Genomic DNA, 20,686 nt, shown 5'->3' on the forward strand with positions numbered 1-20,686 from the left:
ATGTTAACTGATGGACTGGATCACTTGTGGATTATTGTGATGTTTTTATCTGACTTTCATTCTGACGGCACCCATTCACTGCAGAGCATCCATTGCAATGCTACATCTCTAGCCTGAGGATGAGCACATCTTCAGAGAATTTTCATTTTCGGGTGAACTACTTTAAAAGGAATAATTCACCCAAAAATGAATATTATTTACATATACTGAACATTTTAAATAACTGTATGCTGTTGTAATATAGAAATATTTCCATGAAGATTATATACAAAAAAAAAAAAAAATATTAGGGTGAATAAATTAACATATTTAAGTGAATTCATCCAGATTGTTTACAGCAGAGAAAATTCACTAAAAATAAATAAATATATATATAAGCTATGAACTATTGAAGGATGACATCACTGGATGCCAAAACTCACTTTTTTAATTCATGCAAAACAAAAAAACGTCAGAAACTAAATCAAAGAAAAGTTTTAAGTCCTCCATGTCCCCTGTATTTATGCGTCCTCTGTTGACTGTAATTATATGCGCTATATTTAGGGTTAATAACAGCTGAATAACTTCTTTTTCTTAACATCTACAAGTGTTTGGTAACCTGATGTTCACAGATTCAACTCTACAGGCTCATCTGCTTATTAAAGACAACTCAAATAAACCCAAATGATTGTTATATGCATTATATTATTCTTTACATGCATTAAAAGTCTTGAGAGGAACTGTTCGTCCTGATAAAGGAAGAGTTTGTTCAGTACTTGAGCTTATCCTCTGATATATATTCAGCAAAATAAGCTTAAACTAATGCCATGCATCCTCTTTGAGTCAATATTTCTTGCCTGAATTAGCATATGGCAGTAAATGTTTGGAAAAGCATGAGCAATGTGACGCTGTATTATAATGCAGAATAAATAAGGTTCAGTTACACCTTAATATTTCAGCTTCTGCACCAACTATACATATTGAAAAAAATTAAAATAGCACTTAAGCAGTGTACAGCGTGGATTTTGGGTTTATGTAATAAATAAACAGGTTATTTTATATGATGTATCTAAAATAATAATAATAATAATAATTTACAAATTTTTATAATATTGTATTTATATATTTTTTCTTTATATAATGTATTATTATTTTTTATATATTATACAAAATGTATTTTATAATTTTTATTTATTTGGTTTTATATATTTTTTTCTTTTTATATAATGTATTATTATTATTTATATATTATATAAAATTTATTTTATAATTTTTTTTTATTTCGTTTTCTATATATATATATATATATATATATATATATATATATATATATATATATATATATATATATATATATAATTTTTTTTATAGACGATACATCATATAAGATAAGCTGATTATTCATTATAGTTATGAAATAAACCGCTGAATGAACTACTGTCCAAAACATTCATGACAATGAGTACCAGCTGCTTTCCTGAGATATTACTGTATTACAGTTATCAAAATTACAGTAAATTAACGTTTTGATAGAAATGTGCGTAGACTGATGAAAACAATGGCAATAATCTAAGATCATCAGGAAAATGTTTCAGAAAATTTCCAATATATATATATATATATTTATATATTTATTCTCTTGTTTAGGGGGGAAATATACGGTAGACATTTTACCGTGAGATGCACAGATGAAGAGACAGCTTCGTAATCAAATAAAGCATCTTTTCCATGAATCCCTGAATCGAGATCATCACGCCGTCTTTGTGAAAGAAATTGAATTGGAGGAGATTTTAAAGGAGTAGTTCACCCAAACATGAAAACGTGCTCACCCTCAGGCCATCCTAGATTAGGAAGGGTTTGTTTCTTCATCAGGTTTGGAGAAATGTAGCGTTGCATCAGTGTCTCAGCAGTGGACGTGAATGGGTGCCGTCAGAATGAGAGTCCAAACAGCTGATAAAAACATCACAATAATCCACAGTTAACATCTGGAGAAGACAAAAGATGAAACAATAATCCATAATAACACTTCCTCCAGAGAAAAAATCTGAATCAGGAGAGAAATCTGCGCAGATCAAGCCAGAGAGACGACAAGACAAGGAGGTTTTCACATCATACAGTCATCGCTTCTCTTTGTTACGCTTTTTGAAAAAGAAAATAATTAAAAAAGCACTGTAGTAATGTATTTTCTTCTCCCCTTGAAAGTGTTTTTAGGAAGTTACTGGTTTGTAAAACCATGATCTTTGTGCAGACTGTATTTAGGGATGAATTTGGTACAAATGTTGCAACACAGGACTTTCAAGGTTGCAAAATATCACCAGTGTTGTAATTATGTTTAAATGTACAGTACAAGACATGAGGCTTAAAATGACACTCTTTAGTAAAACTAAACTGAAACGAGAAACAGTGTGGAGGAAAAAATATATAATAGTAATAGTAACAATTACAAACAATTAAATTAAAACATAAAAAGTTAATGTTAAAATATCTCAGTTAAACCATTAATGTTAATCACCTTTCCAAAAATAAATAAATAAAAGATAATGAGAACAATGTGTACAATCAATAAATCTATAAATAAAAAACATAAATAATAAAACATGAATATGAAAATATGAATAATAATATTTAACAATTAATAATAATGGATGATAATAATTAGAAACAAATATTAGATAAGATGGTTAATCATTTGAAATGTAATTACAAAAAGTAATATGTAACAATTTAATTTATATATTTTTTTGTTTTTTTTATTTTTATTTAGATACAAAATATAAAATAAAAAATATGATAAAAAACTTTGTAAATACTAAATATTAGTAAATGTTTATTTAATTATAGTTAGAAATAAATCATACTTAAATAATAAAAAAATTTTAATCATGTGAAATAAACCTATTTTTAAAACTATTTCAATGTAAATAGTAATATGAAATTTAAATAAAAAATATTATACCTTAGATAATAATATAAATAAATATACGAAGAGTTAATAATTATAAAAAAAGCTATTTGTAAATATTAAATATTAGTAATTATATTGAAAAAAAATATTTGATAGATAATAACAGTAAAAATAAATATATAAGAAATAAAAAATATTTAATCATATGAAATAAACCATTATTTAAAACTATTTAATAGTTAATAATAATTTGATATACAATTTTTTTTAATATTAGTAACATATATTTTTTGTAATGTTTATATTAAGTTAGATAATAATATAAACAAATATTAGATATGTAAAAAGTTAATTATAAAATATGATTAAACTATTTATAATTAATAAATATTAGTAATTATATGTTTAAAAATAATATATACGTTAGCAGTCAAAATAATATTAGGTAAGAAATAAAAGTTTAATCATAAATAAATAAATAAACCATTATTTAAAACTATTTGAATGTTAATAAAAAATTTTAAAATAAATAATAGTATACAATTTTTCTTATTTATATATTAAGTTAGATAATAATATTAATAAATATTAGATATGTAAAGAGTTAATTAGAAAATATGATTAAACTATTTATAATTAATAAATATTAGTAATTATATGTTTAATAATATATACAATAGCTAATAACAGCAAAATAATAATATTAGGTAAGAAATAAAAAAACATCAGATTTTAGAAACAGGAATGTTTATATATATTTTACTTTTTTAATGTTTAAAAAAAAAACATTTTTGCATTTGTTTATTTTACGTGAGCAGGACATTATTTGAGGCGCTTATAACAACTCTAATAAAACACTTCAAGATTTATAAAATAATAATAATAATTGGGGGTAAAAAAGATACATAACGGTGTAGAGAGTGCGTATAAAACTGGGAAAATGCAAAGGAGAAAGAAGTTAATCTGTGATGCAACATCAAAATAATTGGAGGGGGAAGGAGGGAAGGTTGTGACAGAGGAAGTGATGGTGTCATTGTCAGCTGAAGTACCTGTATCGTAACGGATCCTCATCAAGATCGAGACCAGACGAGACGAGCAGCGTTTACAAGCCACAAGTTCAGACACTGTACGATTGCTCACTCTCTGTGTTTCCTGTAGTTAGAGTTCAGTCTCAGATCTGCTCAGAAGTGTGTGTCTTCATCCACAGATGTCCGTCTCCGACAGTCCTCCGTCCTCCATCTGTATGTTTGCTCTCCATCATCAGTCCTCCAGCTCTCAGGACTCGGGTCTGTACGGTCAGCACATGGTCTTCCCCAAAACACCAGACGGCCGGAGCATGGAGCAGATGATGGGCTTCGTCCCGTACTCCTCGTGTGTGACCCCCAGCAGCTCGGAGCGAGAGGTGACCACATTTCTGCTTTCTTCATTTGTTCCAGTCGCTTTTGATGATAACATGGGAAAAATTAATAAATGTGAATGTAAAGGAGTAAACAATACACCTTTTATGCTTATTTTAATACATTTAATACATAGCTGTGCCGTATTTTGATTGTGTCTGTAAAATTAATCAGTAAATAATAATTATATTATGAGCAAAATAGTTAATATTAGCTATTAAATATTTAATGTTTTTATAATAATATTCTGTTAAAAATAAATAAATAAATGTCTGAAATTACAAGTAAAATTTATCAGTGAATAATAATTATGTGGTAAATTTAGTAATTATATATTTAGTGTTAATATAATAATATTAAGTTACAATAAATAAATAAATGTCTAAGATTACAAGTAAAATTAATCAGTAAATAATAATTATGGGGCAGATAATTAATATTAGCAATTATATATTTAATGTTTTTATAATAATATTAAGTTACAATAAATAAATTAATAAATGTCTGAGATCGCAAGTAAAATTAATTAGTAAATAATAATTGTATGGGGTTAATAGTTAATATTAGTAATTATATAATGTTTATATAATAATACTAAATTAGAATTATTAAATGAATAATATATATAAATAAATATTTCTGAGATTACAAGTAAAATTAATCAGTAAATAATAATTATGAGGTAAAAAGTTAATATTAGCAATTATATATTTAATGTTTAAATTAAATTAAATGTTTATATGATAATGTTAAGTTATAATAAATAAATGTCTGAAATTAGAAGTAAAATGAATCTGAAAATAATAATTGTGGGGTTAATAGTTAATATTAGCAATTATATATTTATTTTTTATATAATAATAGTAAATTAGAATAAATAAATAAATAAATAATATATAAGTAGTAAAATTAAAATTAATCAGTTAATAATAATTATGGGGTAAATAGTTATTATTAGTAATTATATATTTAATGTTTATATAATAATATTAAGTTTGAAGACCACAAAAACAGTAAAAAATAAATAAATTCATACAAACAAGTCTGTGATTAAAAGTAAAATTAAACAGTAAATAGTTTTATTACATATATATATATATATATATATATATATATATATATATATATATATATATATCATTATTTTATGTGTAAAGGAAATTATTGCAGTTACTGAAATAATTATCTCCCCGAGATTTATAATATATATTATTGTTAGTTTCATCCAATTTCAGTTGTTTGGACAACAAAGATACATTAAGATGTAAAGATTATAAAGAAAAAAAAAGATTTCATAATGCTCATAAAACAGATTTTCTTTAATAATAAATAAATAAACGTGTATGCAAAATGAAAGTCTTCATGCATTTCACCCAAATAGAGAAAATGACACTCTAATTTTAGTTTCAGTTTTAGGTTGTTGTTGTTATAATTATCTTTTTTTTAAAGAATATATAATTATATATATATATTTACAACTTATTTTCAACGAAATTGAGAAATGTTGCCTTGGCAATAAGTTAACATTTTTGTAATATTTAATTCATAAATTTAATTTGATCTTAATTTCTGGTTCACTTACCTTGTTTTTACTTTTCCGTTCTCGCAAATCTTTGTGAAGGATTTTTCGCAGTTCGTTCTGCCGCCCCCGGCGTCCACCCTGCATCCGTCCGGACAGAAGCGCCGGCCGAGCAAAGACAGCGTGGAGTACCGTCAGCGCAGAGAGCGCAACAACATCGCGGTGAGAAAGAGTCGCGATAAAGCGCGGCGTCGGGTCCAGATGACCCAACAGAGGGCGCTACAGCTCCAGGACGAGAACCAACGCCTGCAGCTGCACATCCAGCATCTGTCGCACGAGGTGGATTCACTCAGACACTATCTGTCACAGCGCCACCTACAGGCCAGAGAGCAGGACACCGCCGGAGAGGACGTCTGCTGAGACCGAACGAGTCATTCTGGATTCGCTTTCTGATTTCCATAATAGTTTCAGTCGATGGGATGGGTAAACATGACTTCTCAAAGTGAACTTGGGAAATAATACCCATTTCTGTTGTCCACCTACTGTAAATCACATCTGATGAGCTTTTCATTGAAAGTAATGCTTTGTGTTACTTTTGCGTTACTTTTTAAATCTGAGCTGGGTTTCCTTGTTTGCTTTTAATATAAAAAGTTCAATTTCTGGCAAATTTAAAAGCCCTTTCGCAACAAAAGCCTTCGTCTGGACAGTAGAACGCAGAATAAAAAGTTAAATATTAAATGACGAAGAAATGTACGTTTATCTTGTGTAATTTTTGCTTGGATCATCGAAGGTCGGCAGCAGATTGGTTAATAAAATGGGATTAAGCACATAAGGATAACACATAATGTATTATTTAACTTTTTTTTATGATTGCAGCTTTTAAAAAATAATCAGTAATGCGTCACTTTACTAGTTACTTGATAAAAGTAATCAGATTACGTAACTCGCGTTACTTGTAATGCATTACCCCCAACACTGATTGCAACTATTTATTTTGCGAATTCTGACCTTTTCCTTATAGTTTATATGAATTCTGCGTTTATTTCTCGCAATTTTGACTTTTTTTTCTGATTTGCATGTTTATAGTTCACAATTCTGACTGTTTTCCTCTGAATTGCAAATTTATATCTCAATTATGAGTTTTATTTATTTCAATAATTTTTTTCTTCTCAGAATTTTGGTTAAAAAGTCAGAATTATGAAATAAAAAGTTGCATTTTTTTGTATTATCTGCAATTTGTGATGAAAAAGTGATGTCAGTTGTTGCAGCAAATGAAGAAGTCATTCAGAAATATACACAACAAACTCTTTTAAGCATTGGAATTTAAATTTAAATAAACCATTAAATCTTGCAACTTTTGTACTTATCAATAATTTTTTCATATACATATATATATATATATGTATAGACATGAAATGTACATTTGACTAAAATATTAAATAAAAATAAATAAAAAATTCTGTATATCTATATTTAAAACGTATACTGTAGGACTTCTCAGGAAAAAAATTATCTTAAATTAATAATAATAATTACACGCAAATACTGTTTGTCAAAAATATAATTACTGTTCTAAAAAAAGTTGTAATAAACAAATGTTATAAAATTACAAAAACAAATTTTAAATTAATTCCAAACATCGCCATGTGTTTTATATGTATTTGTAATTTTATACACTACATAAATTAAGTTTTTTAAGCAATCTATATTTTTCATACACAGCATTTGTGTAATTTTGTTGCTTTAAATTTCCCGTTCTACATTTGCTCCAAAGCTATACAATATGATAGATACGCATACTTTTTCTTATGTTTACATTTAATATATTTGTCAATTATTATTTATTTTGTAAGATATATGAAAAATGCTCACAGCTGAACCGTTTCAGTTAAAATCTACTTTATTCCTGCATCAATGTGTGTGGTTTTATGTTTAATTAATTTTAGTTAATGCTAGATAATACAGATTTCTGCAATTGAACTTTTGACCCAAGATCTCACACTTACTGAAATACAGATCTCGTGACAACAAGCCCCGGGTAAAAACAAGCTCCCAAACCTGAAATCCATTGTGATTTTTCTCCATTATACAGAAACTAGCCCAGGAAATATGTTTCAGAATCTGACAGCATAGGGTCTTTCTTTATCTCGTCTGCTGGCTTGGCACTGTTTTCTATTTAGTGCTGCACGTAACAGCAGATGATAACAGAACCTGTGTTACACCTCCACTAGAGCAAGCCCTGACGTTCATTAATTCACACACTGTTGATGTTTGTGTTGTAACCTGATTCCGTTCAGCGCTGGGGAAATCTGCGGTCCCAGACCTGAAATCTGGCCACAGTGTTAGGAAAGAGTGTGTTTCAACTGAGGCTGTGTTACTCAACACGGTGCGAGAGAACAGCCAGAGATCCACTCTCTCAACACCTGAACGCTCCTAACCATGGGCTTATGGAACATCGACATATATTTCAATATAAGTTTGATTTTAAATGAATCAAATCTTTCACACTTGATTTATAAGTTATGTCACTGTCTATATATGATGCATTTAACTTTTGTTGCACAGACGGAAAAATTGCATGGTCTTTAATTGGGAGCATTTTAATATAACCCATAATATAATAAATGTAATGCATATGGTGCCAGAGTTGTTTATAATTTAGAATTGTATTGAATTGCATAAATAAATAAAATTACATATTATAACCTTCTTATAATATATGCTAAATAACACAGTTTACCTTTACAACATAATAGAGTGACATTAGATGGTAATAACATGGTACTTAATAGAATTGCATGGTACTATCATATTAAAAGACAATGTAAAAAACAATAAATAATAATAAATATTTAATTGTAGGTTTTTTTTTTTTTTTTACAAATACATGACTTTTGTAATATAATATAACATTTTCTACGGAGTAATTCAAGACAAACAGTTGCAAAGATTACACTTACAAACCGATAAAGGCAGTGGATGCCAGTACCATGCTGTATTTAACAATATTTTGCATTATTTATGTCCATGCCATTTTAACACGTTTGTGTTAACTGAGAGATTACACTGAATCTCTGTGCTTCATAAAATCAAATGACTCATGCATTACTGTGTACAGTATTTTAATTTTATGTATGCATGCAATACCCAGATGACCGGTTATGTTTCAAAACGTGCAGCGTGCATCCAGAGCACACTGTGTGAGATACAGTATCCCACAATGCAATGCCTTTGACTTGACCTTGCGATGTGATGAACAGATTTAAATCTTCACACTTTTTTGACAAATGTCGCAGGTCATCCAATGCATTTCATCATGCATAAAGAAAAAAAGAAAGAAAACACATACTGTGCACATCTTTCATTCTGTGTTTGCCAATACTCTCATAATATACTATTATTTTAAAAGTAAGCAGTATATAGTGCGTAGGATGCAGTACGCCAGTGTTTCTTTGTAAAGTTTGTAAACATTAATTTAATGTGATAAATGGCTCCCTCGTGTGGCTGTACGGCTGTGCTGCAGCTGCGTCTTTGTTCTCGGGTTTCCGAAGCTGTCCGAATGTTCCCGAAGGTTACCGTGAGTCGTACCAGTTTTTCCGCCCTGTCCGCGTCTCGGAGCCGGGGATCTTCTTCCGTCCATGGCCGTGCATCCAGGCTTTATTTACCTTCATCTAACGCGTTCGTTTGGTGTGACGCGAGGCGGATAGAACGCGTCAGATCAGCAGGAGCGAAGCGACGCGCGTCTGTTTCTGCGGAGACATTGTTACTGCGCTGGACTGAACGGGCCGAGCGAGTCCAGACCACATCAGACCAGACCAGAGCAGAGCACATCAGTCGTCTGGAGACATCAGCAGAAGCAGGTGAGGAAATAAACGCATTTTAATATCAGGACTTACGAACGATGCTTAGAAGATCCAATCATTTACATAATAACATTCCTGTTTATAGATTCTTTAATGCATAGGGTTTCTTAATTCTCCTGTCTCTATAATTCCACTTACATAACAATCACATTCCATTCATTCCTTCATTGCACTCCTCCTTTTTTACTCTTTCATCTTATTTTTATTCTTTAATTTCTCCCTTTCACGCGATGATTTCATCTGCTCGTTCTTTCATTTCTTTCTTTCATCTGAAAGTGTCTGCTGAAGATGAAACCTCCCTCTTTCTCTCTTGCTATAAATAACACTTATATATCTATCTCTCAAACTATTTATCATAAAAGTGATTTCTCATAACTGTCTATCTCTCTGTCTTTATATAGCCTACTGTATACCCATCATATCTATCCATCCATCTATCCATCGTCTACCATTCTATCTATCTATCTATCTATCTATCTATCTATCTATCTATCTATCTATCTATCTATCTATCTATCTATCTATCGTCTACCATTCTATCCATCCATCCATCTATCGTCTGTCTATCTATCTATCTATCTATCTATCTATCGTCTACCATTCTATCGTCTACCATTCTATCCATCCATCCATCTATCATCTATCTATCTATCTATCTATCTATCTATCTATTTATCTATCTATCGTCTACCATTCTATCTATCTATCATCCATCCATCCATCCATCCATCTATCGTCTACCATTCTATCTATCTATCTATCTATCTATCTATCTATCTATCTATCTATCTATCTATCTATCGTCTACCATTCTATCTATCTATCTATCTATTGTCTACCATTCTATCTATCTATCTATCATCCATCCATCCATCTATCGTCTACCATTCTATCTATCTATCTATCTATCTATCTATCTATCTATCTATCTATCGTCTACCATTCTATCTATCTATCTATCTATCTATCTATCTATCTATCTATCTATCTATCTATCTATCTATCCATCCATCCATCCATCCATCCATCTATTGTCTACCATTCTATCTATCTATCTATCTATCTATCTATCTATCTATCTATCTATCTATCTATCTATCTATCTATCTATCAGGGGTGTGCCGGTCAAATAGCGCATAAATCACTGAATTAAGTCTGATTGTGCCAATACTGTTAAAAACAACACTAGGTTTACATATAAACACAGTTGCCTATGTTTAAAGTGAAAGCAAACAATTGAGAGAAAAAAAAATGGATGCATGCCTGTATATTAGATGCTGCAGCACTTAAAGGGATAGTTCACCCGAAATGTAAATGTGATGTTAATCTGCTTAGCCCCAGGGCATCCAAGATGTAGGTGACTTTGTTTCTTCAGTAGAACACAAACGGAGATTTTCAACTCAAACAGTTACAGTCTGTCAGTCTTATGATGGAAGTGGATGGGAATCAAACATACACAAAAAAAAAACAAATTAAACCTGGCAGCTCGTGACGATACATTGATGTGTCTGTTCAAGAACCTGAACAGTATTTATATCTATTTTTACTGTCTTGAGCGCGTTTGCGTCTTCTTCTTCAGGGTGGCGGTAATGCACTTATATGTCTACAATCCGCTGTAAAGCAAGAAGAAGAAGATGCCTCACGCGCTCAGGACAGTTCGGACAGTCAAACAACCAATCACAGTTCTTTTCGTTTCATCGTCACATTTTCTTCTTTCATGAGGGGGTTTGGTGGCACGCTATTTTTGTTTCCAGGCGGAATGTTAAAGAACGCGACACACACGTCGGAAATCCTATATAATTTATATATAATTCAACCAATCAGACGACGACTTAGAAACTCCTGAAGTGTTTCCACTTTTGTGTCCCATATGCATCAGACGTATGATCAGAGCAAATCTATCTATCTATCTATCTATCTATCTATCTATCTATAGTCTATCTATCTATAGTCTATCTATCTATCTATCTATCTATCTATTGTCTATCTATCTATCTATCTATCCATCTATAGTCTATCTATCTATCTATCTATCTATCTATCTATAGTCTATCTATCTATCTATAGTCTATCTATCTATCTATCTATAGTCTATCTATCTATCTATCCATCCATCCATCCATCCATCCATCTATCGTCTACCATTCTATCTATCTATCTATCTATCTATCTATCTATCTATCTATCTATAATCTATCTATCTATCTATCTATCTATTCATCCATCCATCCATCCATCTATCGTCTACCATTCTATCTATCTATCTATCTATAGTCTATCTATCTATCTATCTATCTATCTATCTGATGTGATGTATGCTTGTCTTCTGCAGGTTGTTTCTGCTCGTCTGTCTCGAGGTGAGCAGAGGAAGAGAGAGAGTGAGAGACACAGATCTTTCTCTCTCTCTCTCTTCACCTCTCTGTAAGGCTCTGGTGTCTGTGGCGCAGCTTCTATCCAAACCATGACGTCCCCCCCGTCCCCGCTGGCCTCCCCGTCCCCGTGTCCTCCTCCCCCTCCCTCGCTCCCGTCCTCCCCCACGCTCTCGTCTCCCGCCCCGTCCTCGCTCCCCCTGCCGCCCTCTCTGCCCCCCACCGGAGAGGTCATGGTTCTGGCTCTGGGCCGTAAGAAGCAGCGGCTCCTCATCGCTCTCTCCATTCTGCCGAACCTGTTCCTGGCGTTCCTGCTGTCCTCCGACCCGCTCCTGACCCTGGCCCCGCCCTTCCGCTGTCGTCTCCCGGGACCCTCGCCCGCTCCTCAGGTGACCAACGCCTCCGTGAGGACGGAGAAGAGAGACGGAGACCTGCCCCAGTGCAAGCAGTTCATCAACGGCACGCGGTCGGGTGTGAAGGACTGTGACGCCGGATACGACTACAACGTCACCGAAGGCCTGACCAATAACATCGTCACAGAGGTGGGCCACACTTTTAAATACATCCAGAAACTTTTAAATGCTTTCTGCTACTAGTTTTATGTAAAGATATTTAGCAGAATGTTCACGCTGCTTTTTTCATATACAGTTTAGGAACTGTTTTATTTTATACAATTTATTTCTGCACTAAATTGAAATAAAATTAGATAGACGCCAATACAATTATGTATATATAATAAATCAGTTAAATTAGAATAAAAATATAAAAATAAAAGTATATATAAAATGTACTTTATTTTATCATTTTTATCTAATTTAATTTATTCTCAACATTTTAATTTAATTTTAATGGTGTCCATTTCATTTTAGACATTGTTGTTGTTTTTCTTCTCTTTATTTTTTTTGTTCCTTAGATTCTAAAATTTGTAATTTATGAATTGTAAGAACTGTAATTAATTCATGAGAGCGTAATTACTCCCAGTGAAGTTTGTATTCAATGAAAGATGTGAAACGAGGATGACTCTAAAGTTAGTTGATGCTTTCATTTGTTGATGCTGTTTGTGGTTCTCCACCCTGAAGACTCGTCATGTGTACAGTAGAACTGGTTTGTTCACATTTCAGCTGACAAACTCTTTTGTGTCGTAATGCAGCTATTTGCTCACATGACATGCTGACGGTTAGAATCCATTTGTGATATTATCAGTTTTATTTTAGTCTTATTTATATACTTTTATAGTAATTATTTAAATATGCTGAATTACATTATTTATATTTTTAGCTTTAGATTATAGTTTAAGTAACCCTTATTATTTACGTTTTTCTTTTTTGTTTACATTTTATATAAAACTTTATTTTTATTTTATTAATTTATTAAATATTCAACTTGAATTTATTTCAATATATAATTTTTTATTTCAGTTTTAGAAATGTAGTACTTAAACTTCATTTAGTGCACTTAAGTGCTTAAATTTCATAAGGCAACATTTCTAATTTTGAATCGTATATTTTGTTTTTAATTTAAGTTTTAGTTATTATTGTAATATGCATTTGTCTTTTTTTATTTTGTTGTTTATATATTTCTAAATAGTTTTAGATTTTTTTGTTTACATTTCATATACAACTAATTTATTTTTATTTTAAATTGATTTAACTTAAATTGATTTCAATACAGAAGATTTGAATTAACTTTTAAATTTAAATTTCCGTTTTTTTTTTATTCAAGTTTTAGTAATTTTGTAATGTGTGTTATTTTCTGAAAAATTCTATATAGCTTTAATAATTTTTTTTATTTCAGTTTTTAGTATTTTTAGTTCTTTAACTTAAATTTATTTCAATACAAAAGATTTGAATTAACGTTTCAATTTACATTTTCAGTTTTTAATTTAAGTCTAAGTAAATTTGTACTGTGTAATTATTTTTTTTTTAGTAGCTTTAATATTTTTTTATTTCAGTTTTATTTTTAGATATAGGAACATGTATTTTATTGTATGTATATATTTATTATATGTATATATATCTTTAGCACGGAAGACGACGACGTGAAGTATTTTAAAATCGCTTGTTGAGTTCGCCTGGTACAACTGACTTCCTGTCTGCTCTGTCCTGACTTCCTGTTGTCGTCAGTGGGATCTGGTGTGTTCGCGGTACTGGCTGGTTCCAGTCGAGGAGGTGTGCTTCATTCTGGGGACGCTGACCGGCTGTCTGGGTTTGGGCTACATGGCTGACCGGTGAGGAACTGTCTGTGGTCTTGTTGTGTGTTTGATGTCAGAGGTTGATTTGTTGGGTGTGTTTCAGGCTGGGAAGACACAAGTCTCTGCTGGTGTCTCTGATGCTGGCGGTGGTTTTCGGGGTGCTGGCGTGTGTGTCGCCCTCTCCGCCCGTCTTCATCACCATGCGCTTCTGTCTGGCCGCGGCTAGCGCCGGCGTCTACCTCACGCTGTACGTCACACGTAAGTCAAACAGTGCAAACAAGTCTCGATGTGCTGGTGTTTTAAGTATGACGTCACACTGCATCTTTGTGTTCGGGTGTAGGTGTGGAGCTGTGTGACCCGTCGCTGCGGCTGCTGGCCACGATGATGTCCGGTCTGACCGTGTTTGCGGGCGAGCTCCTGTTGTTGGCTGTGGCCCTCGGCTGTGGCTCCTGGAGGGGCCTTTTAGGAACCGGAGCTGCTCCTCTGTCATTGTTCCTGTGCTACGGGTCAGTCCCTGATGAATGCCACCTACTTATCATGTGGTGTTTGGTTTACTGTTACTATATCTGTTAGGAATGCATTAACAGTAAAAAAATTAAATAAAAAAAAAATGCTAACTGTAAAAAACTGACCCTTTTAAACCAACGTGTTCTTCAAAAAAAAAAAATAATAATAATAATTTAAGGCTACATGCTTATGTTTCAATGTGGGTATTTACTTAAAATAATTATTGCAGAATAAATTATATATGCAAATAAAATTATTGCAAAATTGAAATTAAAACCATTAAAAGTCGTGGTACTTGAAATTAAATACATTTTAGCTAAAAAAAAAAAAAAAAAAGTAGCTGCCAAGGCAAAATTTCTCTTTAAAAAATGACTTAAACTGAAATAAAAATGTATAAAAAATAAAACCTTTATAATAAAAATAAAAGTATAATACAAAATAGTAATCATAATATTTCTCAATTATACTAAAATAATTATATATCAGTATAAAATATGTCAAATACAACATACACACATATATATATATATATATATATAATTTTTATATATTTAAAAAAAGTGAAAAACAGTGTGTTTGTGTTATGGTACCAAAATTATTGCCGAGAAGCATGAAAATGTATGCATTTATATGCATTTGGCCGATGTTTTTATCCAAAGTGACTTAAATTGCATTCAAGGTTTACACTGTTTTTAGTAAACATATGCATTTCCTGGGAAACGAACCCGTGACCTTGGCATTGCTACTGCTTTGATCAACAGGAAATCACAAAACAATATTCAGATCATCACCAAAATCCAAACAAAAAGTTTGCAAGGGATTAAAAAAAGCATGATCTTAGGCACAATGTAAGACCATAAGAAAACACTGACCTGGTAATAGAAGTGCTGAACCCTGAAAACATTTCTGTGAGCTGCTTCCTAAAACACATGCAAGGTGATTCATTTGTTGCATAACATAAACAGGGTTTCCTGCAGGTCAGGCCTTCAGTGCTGTGGATAATATCTCTTCTGTTATTAAACCGGCTCAGCATCAACACTGTGGCATCTGGGAACAGGAAGCTTTTCAACACTTCATCTGCCTAAATGCAAAGCGACTGCTCTTTCAGGAATATTGATCTGAAATTCCCTGTGAAGCTTGAGAGCTCTGAGTGCAGCCAGCGCACATTAGTAACGACGAATCACCTTTGTTTCTATGATTACCAGACCGTCCCGCTTCTCCAAATTGAGCAGATTATCTCATTCCTGTATGAAGCTGCTCTTTTAGATGCTGTTTGTTGTCTTCAGGATCCCGGGAGTGTTTCCTGAATCGCCGCGCTGGCTTCTTCTCTCCGAGAGAACGGGAGACATGAACTCCTTCAACGAACGGCAGAGAGACGACGACAGCTTCACGGGTCAGTTTTCCATCATTCATTCATTCATGTTTCCGTCTAATGTTAGTTCAGTTCTCAGGGTAACAAACTGTGCGTTGTTGTGTCTGATGATGCAGAGCTGGACACAGACTTGTCCTCGTCTCCTGGACGTCCTCGTCTGTCCTTCCCAGAGCTGCTGCACAGCAGAAACATCTGGAAAAACCTGTGTGTGCTGGGATTCACTTCGTAAGTCATTCCTACTAGTAAACGTCTTTCCCGATGTGCTGAAGTGGTCACGTTTTGGATGCTGGAGTCAAACTGCTCTTGCAAAGCAACATCAAAATAGTCAGGATTAAAGTTTATTTATTTATTCTTCGGTTGACATTCTTGACAATTGAGTAATATGGATGACCAAAGCAAAAAAATAAAAAAATAAAAAAAAATAAAAAAATGCATGCATTTATTTATTTATTCACACGTGCATTTATTGCATGATTATTAGGTGGACTGGTTGTGTGTTCTTGTGTTCAGGTTCATCTCTCATGGCATCAGTCACTGCTACAGCTCCTTCAGAGGTGATGTCAGAGGATTCACCCCCAGTTTCTATTGGACGTACCTGCTGTCTGTATGTGCAGGGGGCGGAGCCTGGCTGTTGCTCTGGGCAACAGTGGACAGGTTTGGTCGTCGTGGAATTCTTCTTCTAGCCATGACCTTGACCGGACTGGCTTCCCTAATCCTGCTCGGACTCATGGACTGTTAGTGTTTTTTAACACTTACAATTCTTTTCTAAAAAATTATAAAAATGCATTCGGTAAAAATAATTTCAAAATGCAAAAAAAAAGTCTAAAAATAGATTTGCATTCAGAATTCGAACGAAGTGCAAGCCATACAAAGTTTCAAGCATTCTCCAATTAATTCTTTGAGGTGTTTTGCTTTATAAAGTCTAACGTTGAGATGAATGTGTCCCTGCAGATCTGAGCGAGTCAGCCATGACTGTGTTCTCTATAATGGGCCTGTTCTCGTCCCAAGCGGCCGCCTCCCTCTCTATTCTCTTCACCGCTGAAGTCATGCCCACCATCATCAGGTAAACACACGCTCCCGCGGGGATGGTTACTAGCACACCCTCGTAACATCACGCTTATTTTAGCTCTAGAAGCAGCAGAATGCATGTGATGTATGGACAATGAGACAGTGAAGAGTCCCTATTGGACTCCAGAGAGCCGGTTGGGGATGTAATTCATGCATCTCTTCTGTGTGGTTCTGGCTTCCTGTCAAGAGTGTTTCTCCTGGGAGGAAACAGAGCGAAAAGTTTGCACCAGTTGTTCTTGTCTTTCACTTATTAATAGTTTTCACATATTATAGCCGATAGAGCATGACATTAACAAATGGCAAGGTCATGGGTTTGATTCCAAGGGAATGTATGAAGTAATAAAATGTAAATCCTAAATGCACTTGATAAAAAATAAATATAATGCATGTAATTTTGTCGCCAGTGTTATGATATCTAATTCTAATGTTGGGAGATGCCACCCGTGCTGCCTTCACATGCGATAATTGAAGATTTCCTATTTGGAGTTTCTATTAACATTTAAGTGCTTTGTTTTCCGAAAGAAATAGAACTCTTGGAGGAAACCATGCACATTCTTTCTAGAGCCAAAATGTACTGAAGATGTTTAGTGAATATTCAACAGATTTTGAATTAAATGTAGCATCCCATCTATTGACAACCATATGAAAATGGGAGTTTCGGTCAAATAAATGCATTGTAAAAAAAAAATGCATTGGTTATTTATAAACAAATATACTCAAGTATATTTAAAGTATAAATAAACTCAAGTATAAATAAAGAAAATGAATGCAACTTAACAGTCAGCACAGATATAGTTCTCTTCGCTGCCAAATTATGGCTTGTGTATCAAGATCCTAATTACGTAATTACTTTTAAAAACTTGAAAGGCATTCAATTTCTAACTACGAAAATTCGATAATTCCGATATCACATGAAGACAACTTCAAAAGTTCCATTACGCTTCTACTTTTCTTCAACCAATAGTCCAGAAATAATTCAATTTAGACAGTAGATTTCATATTGTAAAGCGGAGAGTTCTAGTCCTTCATTCTGATTGGTTGAGCCACGTTCAAATCTGTTTGTAAATTACAAAGTAACATACACCCTTGTTTACTTCTGTGTGTTGCTCGGCAACCACATTGTTGCACCCACAACTGTTTCTGAGGAGCTACATTGTTCGGTTGAAGAATACTGTTTTTTATTAATATCATTACACTTTATTTGCTGTTTATTTTTTTAATATGGATTTCCCACTTTCTAAAAGCAATGAACCCAACAACTAACAACGCTCCCGAGTTGCTACAAGTTCACTGTAAACCACGGCTTTTAGAAAGATTCCACGAAAGTGTTGATTTTTAATGTCCCATTGTTGTGTCCACAGAGGAAGTGGTGTGGGAGCGGTCATGGCTTTGGGATGTGTGGGTCGCCTCAGTTCTCCTCTCATGGATCTGCGTAACCACTACGGCTACTTCCTGCACCATGTGGTCTACTCGTCTCTGGCCTTGCTGGCGGTCCTCTCCATCCTGCTTCTCCCGGAGAGCAAACGCAAACCCCTTCCACAGACGCTGGCGGATGGAGAACAGTACCGCCGGCCTCCACTGGTGCGAAGACGTAGGGATAACGTTCCTCTTCTGGCTACGCCCAACCCAGAGACCTAGCCTTCAATCTTCAACTGCAAATACTGAGGGACTGACCTCGGAGTCCCGTCCTAATAATCTTGTATTTGTAGTCATTCCTAACAGGTGTCGGTGGAGTCGTGGCACATGGACCCATCATGTAAGAGTTGAAGGGACCGTGTCCACAGAGTACTCAAATGCTTGTCAGCGCTCAGTGGCATAAACCATGAGACAAGGGCATACTCTTGACTAAACATTGAAGTCTGACCCATGTAGCATTCGGTGACTTATAAGTAATATATTAGACCAATATGAGACAAGGGCTCAAATGGTAGTTTTCGAAATCTATTTATCCCTGTGAAAACAGGCTTAAGTTCTCACTCCAGATGGAATTGTTCTCTTGGTTCTTTTACACGTTGCTGCTAAGAATGGCTCGCCCCGAGGATCGCTGAAGAACTGATCAGTGCTTCAAAGATCGTTTATGTGCACTCTGATTAGACTGAGGCATGATACCAGAAACACTTATTACTGTATGTTACACGTCAGGAATATTATAGGAATGCAACTTGAGTTGTACTGTACGTACAGAAGCTGGGATGTCTTGTCAATTACTCCATTTTATGTCTCTATTGCACGGCCAGGTGTTAATTTTTAAAGAACCGATTAAAAAAAAAATATATATAAAAAAAATATATCCTCCAGATTTCTGCTTTTAACCCCTCTTATGCAACATCCATTCTTTTACTGTTCACACTTATCCTGTTTTGTACAAACTAAGAGAGGAGGCAAGTTGTAATTAACCTGTAATATTCCTCTAATGAGGATGATTGAAATCACACTGATCACTCGGTTCCTTACCTTAAACATGAAGAGTATGATAGTAGAGGGAAGAAACGCACAGGTTCATTTGAATGTTGACACCGTCAGGATTTATTTGTGTCTGATGCCTTTCTGTTTTGTCTTTGCCTATTGCATTTTCAGTCCGATTATGAAACAAGGAACATTGGAACTTTGTAGCTTTCTCTTGTAAACGCGTCTTTGTGTTAGATTCTTTAAAATGCACTTAATAGTTCTGAATTGTTAGTAATAATGTATTATTACTACTACTTTAATAATAAAGGATAGTAGTAGTAAGTCTGATGATTGCGCAACACTTACTAAACAATGCTGTAATTATTAACTAATCTTTAATCAACTCTAATTACAAATAAAATCTGGTAAAACCACATGTTTGTCAAGTGATTGGAATACGTGCTTTGAAAGTGTCAAGCTGAATGCATTCAGACATTGGTGTTGTTGAATGTTCTGCTGTACCTCCCATCCTTCAATAATATTCTGCTGGTTTGCGTATTTTTAGCTCTTCAGTTTTTGTCGGTGAGCTCATTTCAGACGTGGTCAGTGATTCACCATAAAAACACTCTGGACAGCAGCTCCTGATTCTGTAATGGTCAGAAAGGTCAGTTTGTTTTATCCTGCAAAGCTTTACTATATAGCGCCCCCTAATGTTTACACAAGCCACTATCAAAAGCATATAAAATATATCCAAAAACAGGATTCCCAGTGTTATTGCAAATCTGCAAATGTGTGACCCTGGATCAGTCGGTTTTTCGAAATTGACATTTATATATCATCTGAAAGCTGAATAAATAATATTTAGATTGATTTGATTTTTTTTTAGGATAAGGCAATATTTGGCCAAGATACAACTATTCGGAAATTTGGAATGAGTGTGCAAATAAATACATATTGAGAAAATTGCTTTTAAATTTGTCCAAATGAAGTTCATAGCAATGCATGTTACTAATCAAAAATAAGTTTTATTATATTTACAGTAGGGAATTTACAAAATATCTGAATGGAATACAAACTTCACTTAATATCCTAATGATTTTTGGCATAAAATAAAAATCTGTATTTTTT

At 33.3% G+C, this 20,686-nt stretch overlaps 2 protein-coding genes across 3 annotated transcripts; both read left to right on the top strand.

Annotated features, from left to right (window-relative positions):
- The first annotated feature begins 3,841 nt into the window (after window positions 1–3,841).
- On the top strand, window positions 3,842–6,580 carry cebp1 (CCAAT/enhancer binding protein (C/EBP) 1). Its single transcript, XM_026241548.1, has 3 exons — window positions 3,842–4,010; window positions 4,092–4,286; window positions 5,903–6,580. Exons 2-3 carry the CDS (start codon window positions 4,092–4,094, stop codon window positions 6,218–6,220), a joined length of 513 nt encoding a protein of 170 aa, XP_026097333.1. The 5' UTR covers window positions 3,842–4,010; the 3' UTR covers window positions 6,221–6,580.
- A 2,692-nt stretch (window positions 6,581–9,272) lies between these two features.
- slc22a17 (solute carrier family 22 member 17) lies at window positions 9,273–19,458 on the top strand. Of its 2 annotated transcripts, XM_026241631.1 has the most exons (10): window positions 9,273–9,660; window positions 11,996–12,574; window positions 14,156–14,259; window positions 14,327–14,481; window positions 14,564–14,729; window positions 16,017–16,123; window positions 16,219–16,327; window positions 16,613–16,836; window positions 17,054–17,165; window positions 18,532–18,808. In XM_026241631.1, the coding sequence occupies exons 2-10, from the start codon at window positions 12,125–12,127 to the stop codon at window positions 18,806–18,808; spliced, it is 1,704 nt and encodes a 567-aa protein (XP_026097416.1). In that variant the 5' UTR covers window positions 9,273–9,660; window positions 11,996–12,124. The 2 variants fall into 2 exon arrangements, with proteins under 2 accessions (XP_026097416.1, XP_026097417.1); XM_026241632.1 differs by lacking the exon at window positions 9,273–9,660 and having other exon boundaries at window positions 12,125–12,574; window positions 18,532–19,458.
- Window positions 19,459–20,686: the final 1,228 nt, after the last annotated feature.

This window comes from Carassius auratus, linkage group LG49B (genome assembly GCF_003368295.1).
Source record: "Carassius auratus strain Wakin linkage group LG49B, ASM336829v1, whole genome shotgun sequence".
Taxonomy (NCBI): Eukaryota; Metazoa; Chordata; class Actinopteri; order Cypriniformes; family Cyprinidae; genus Carassius; species Carassius auratus.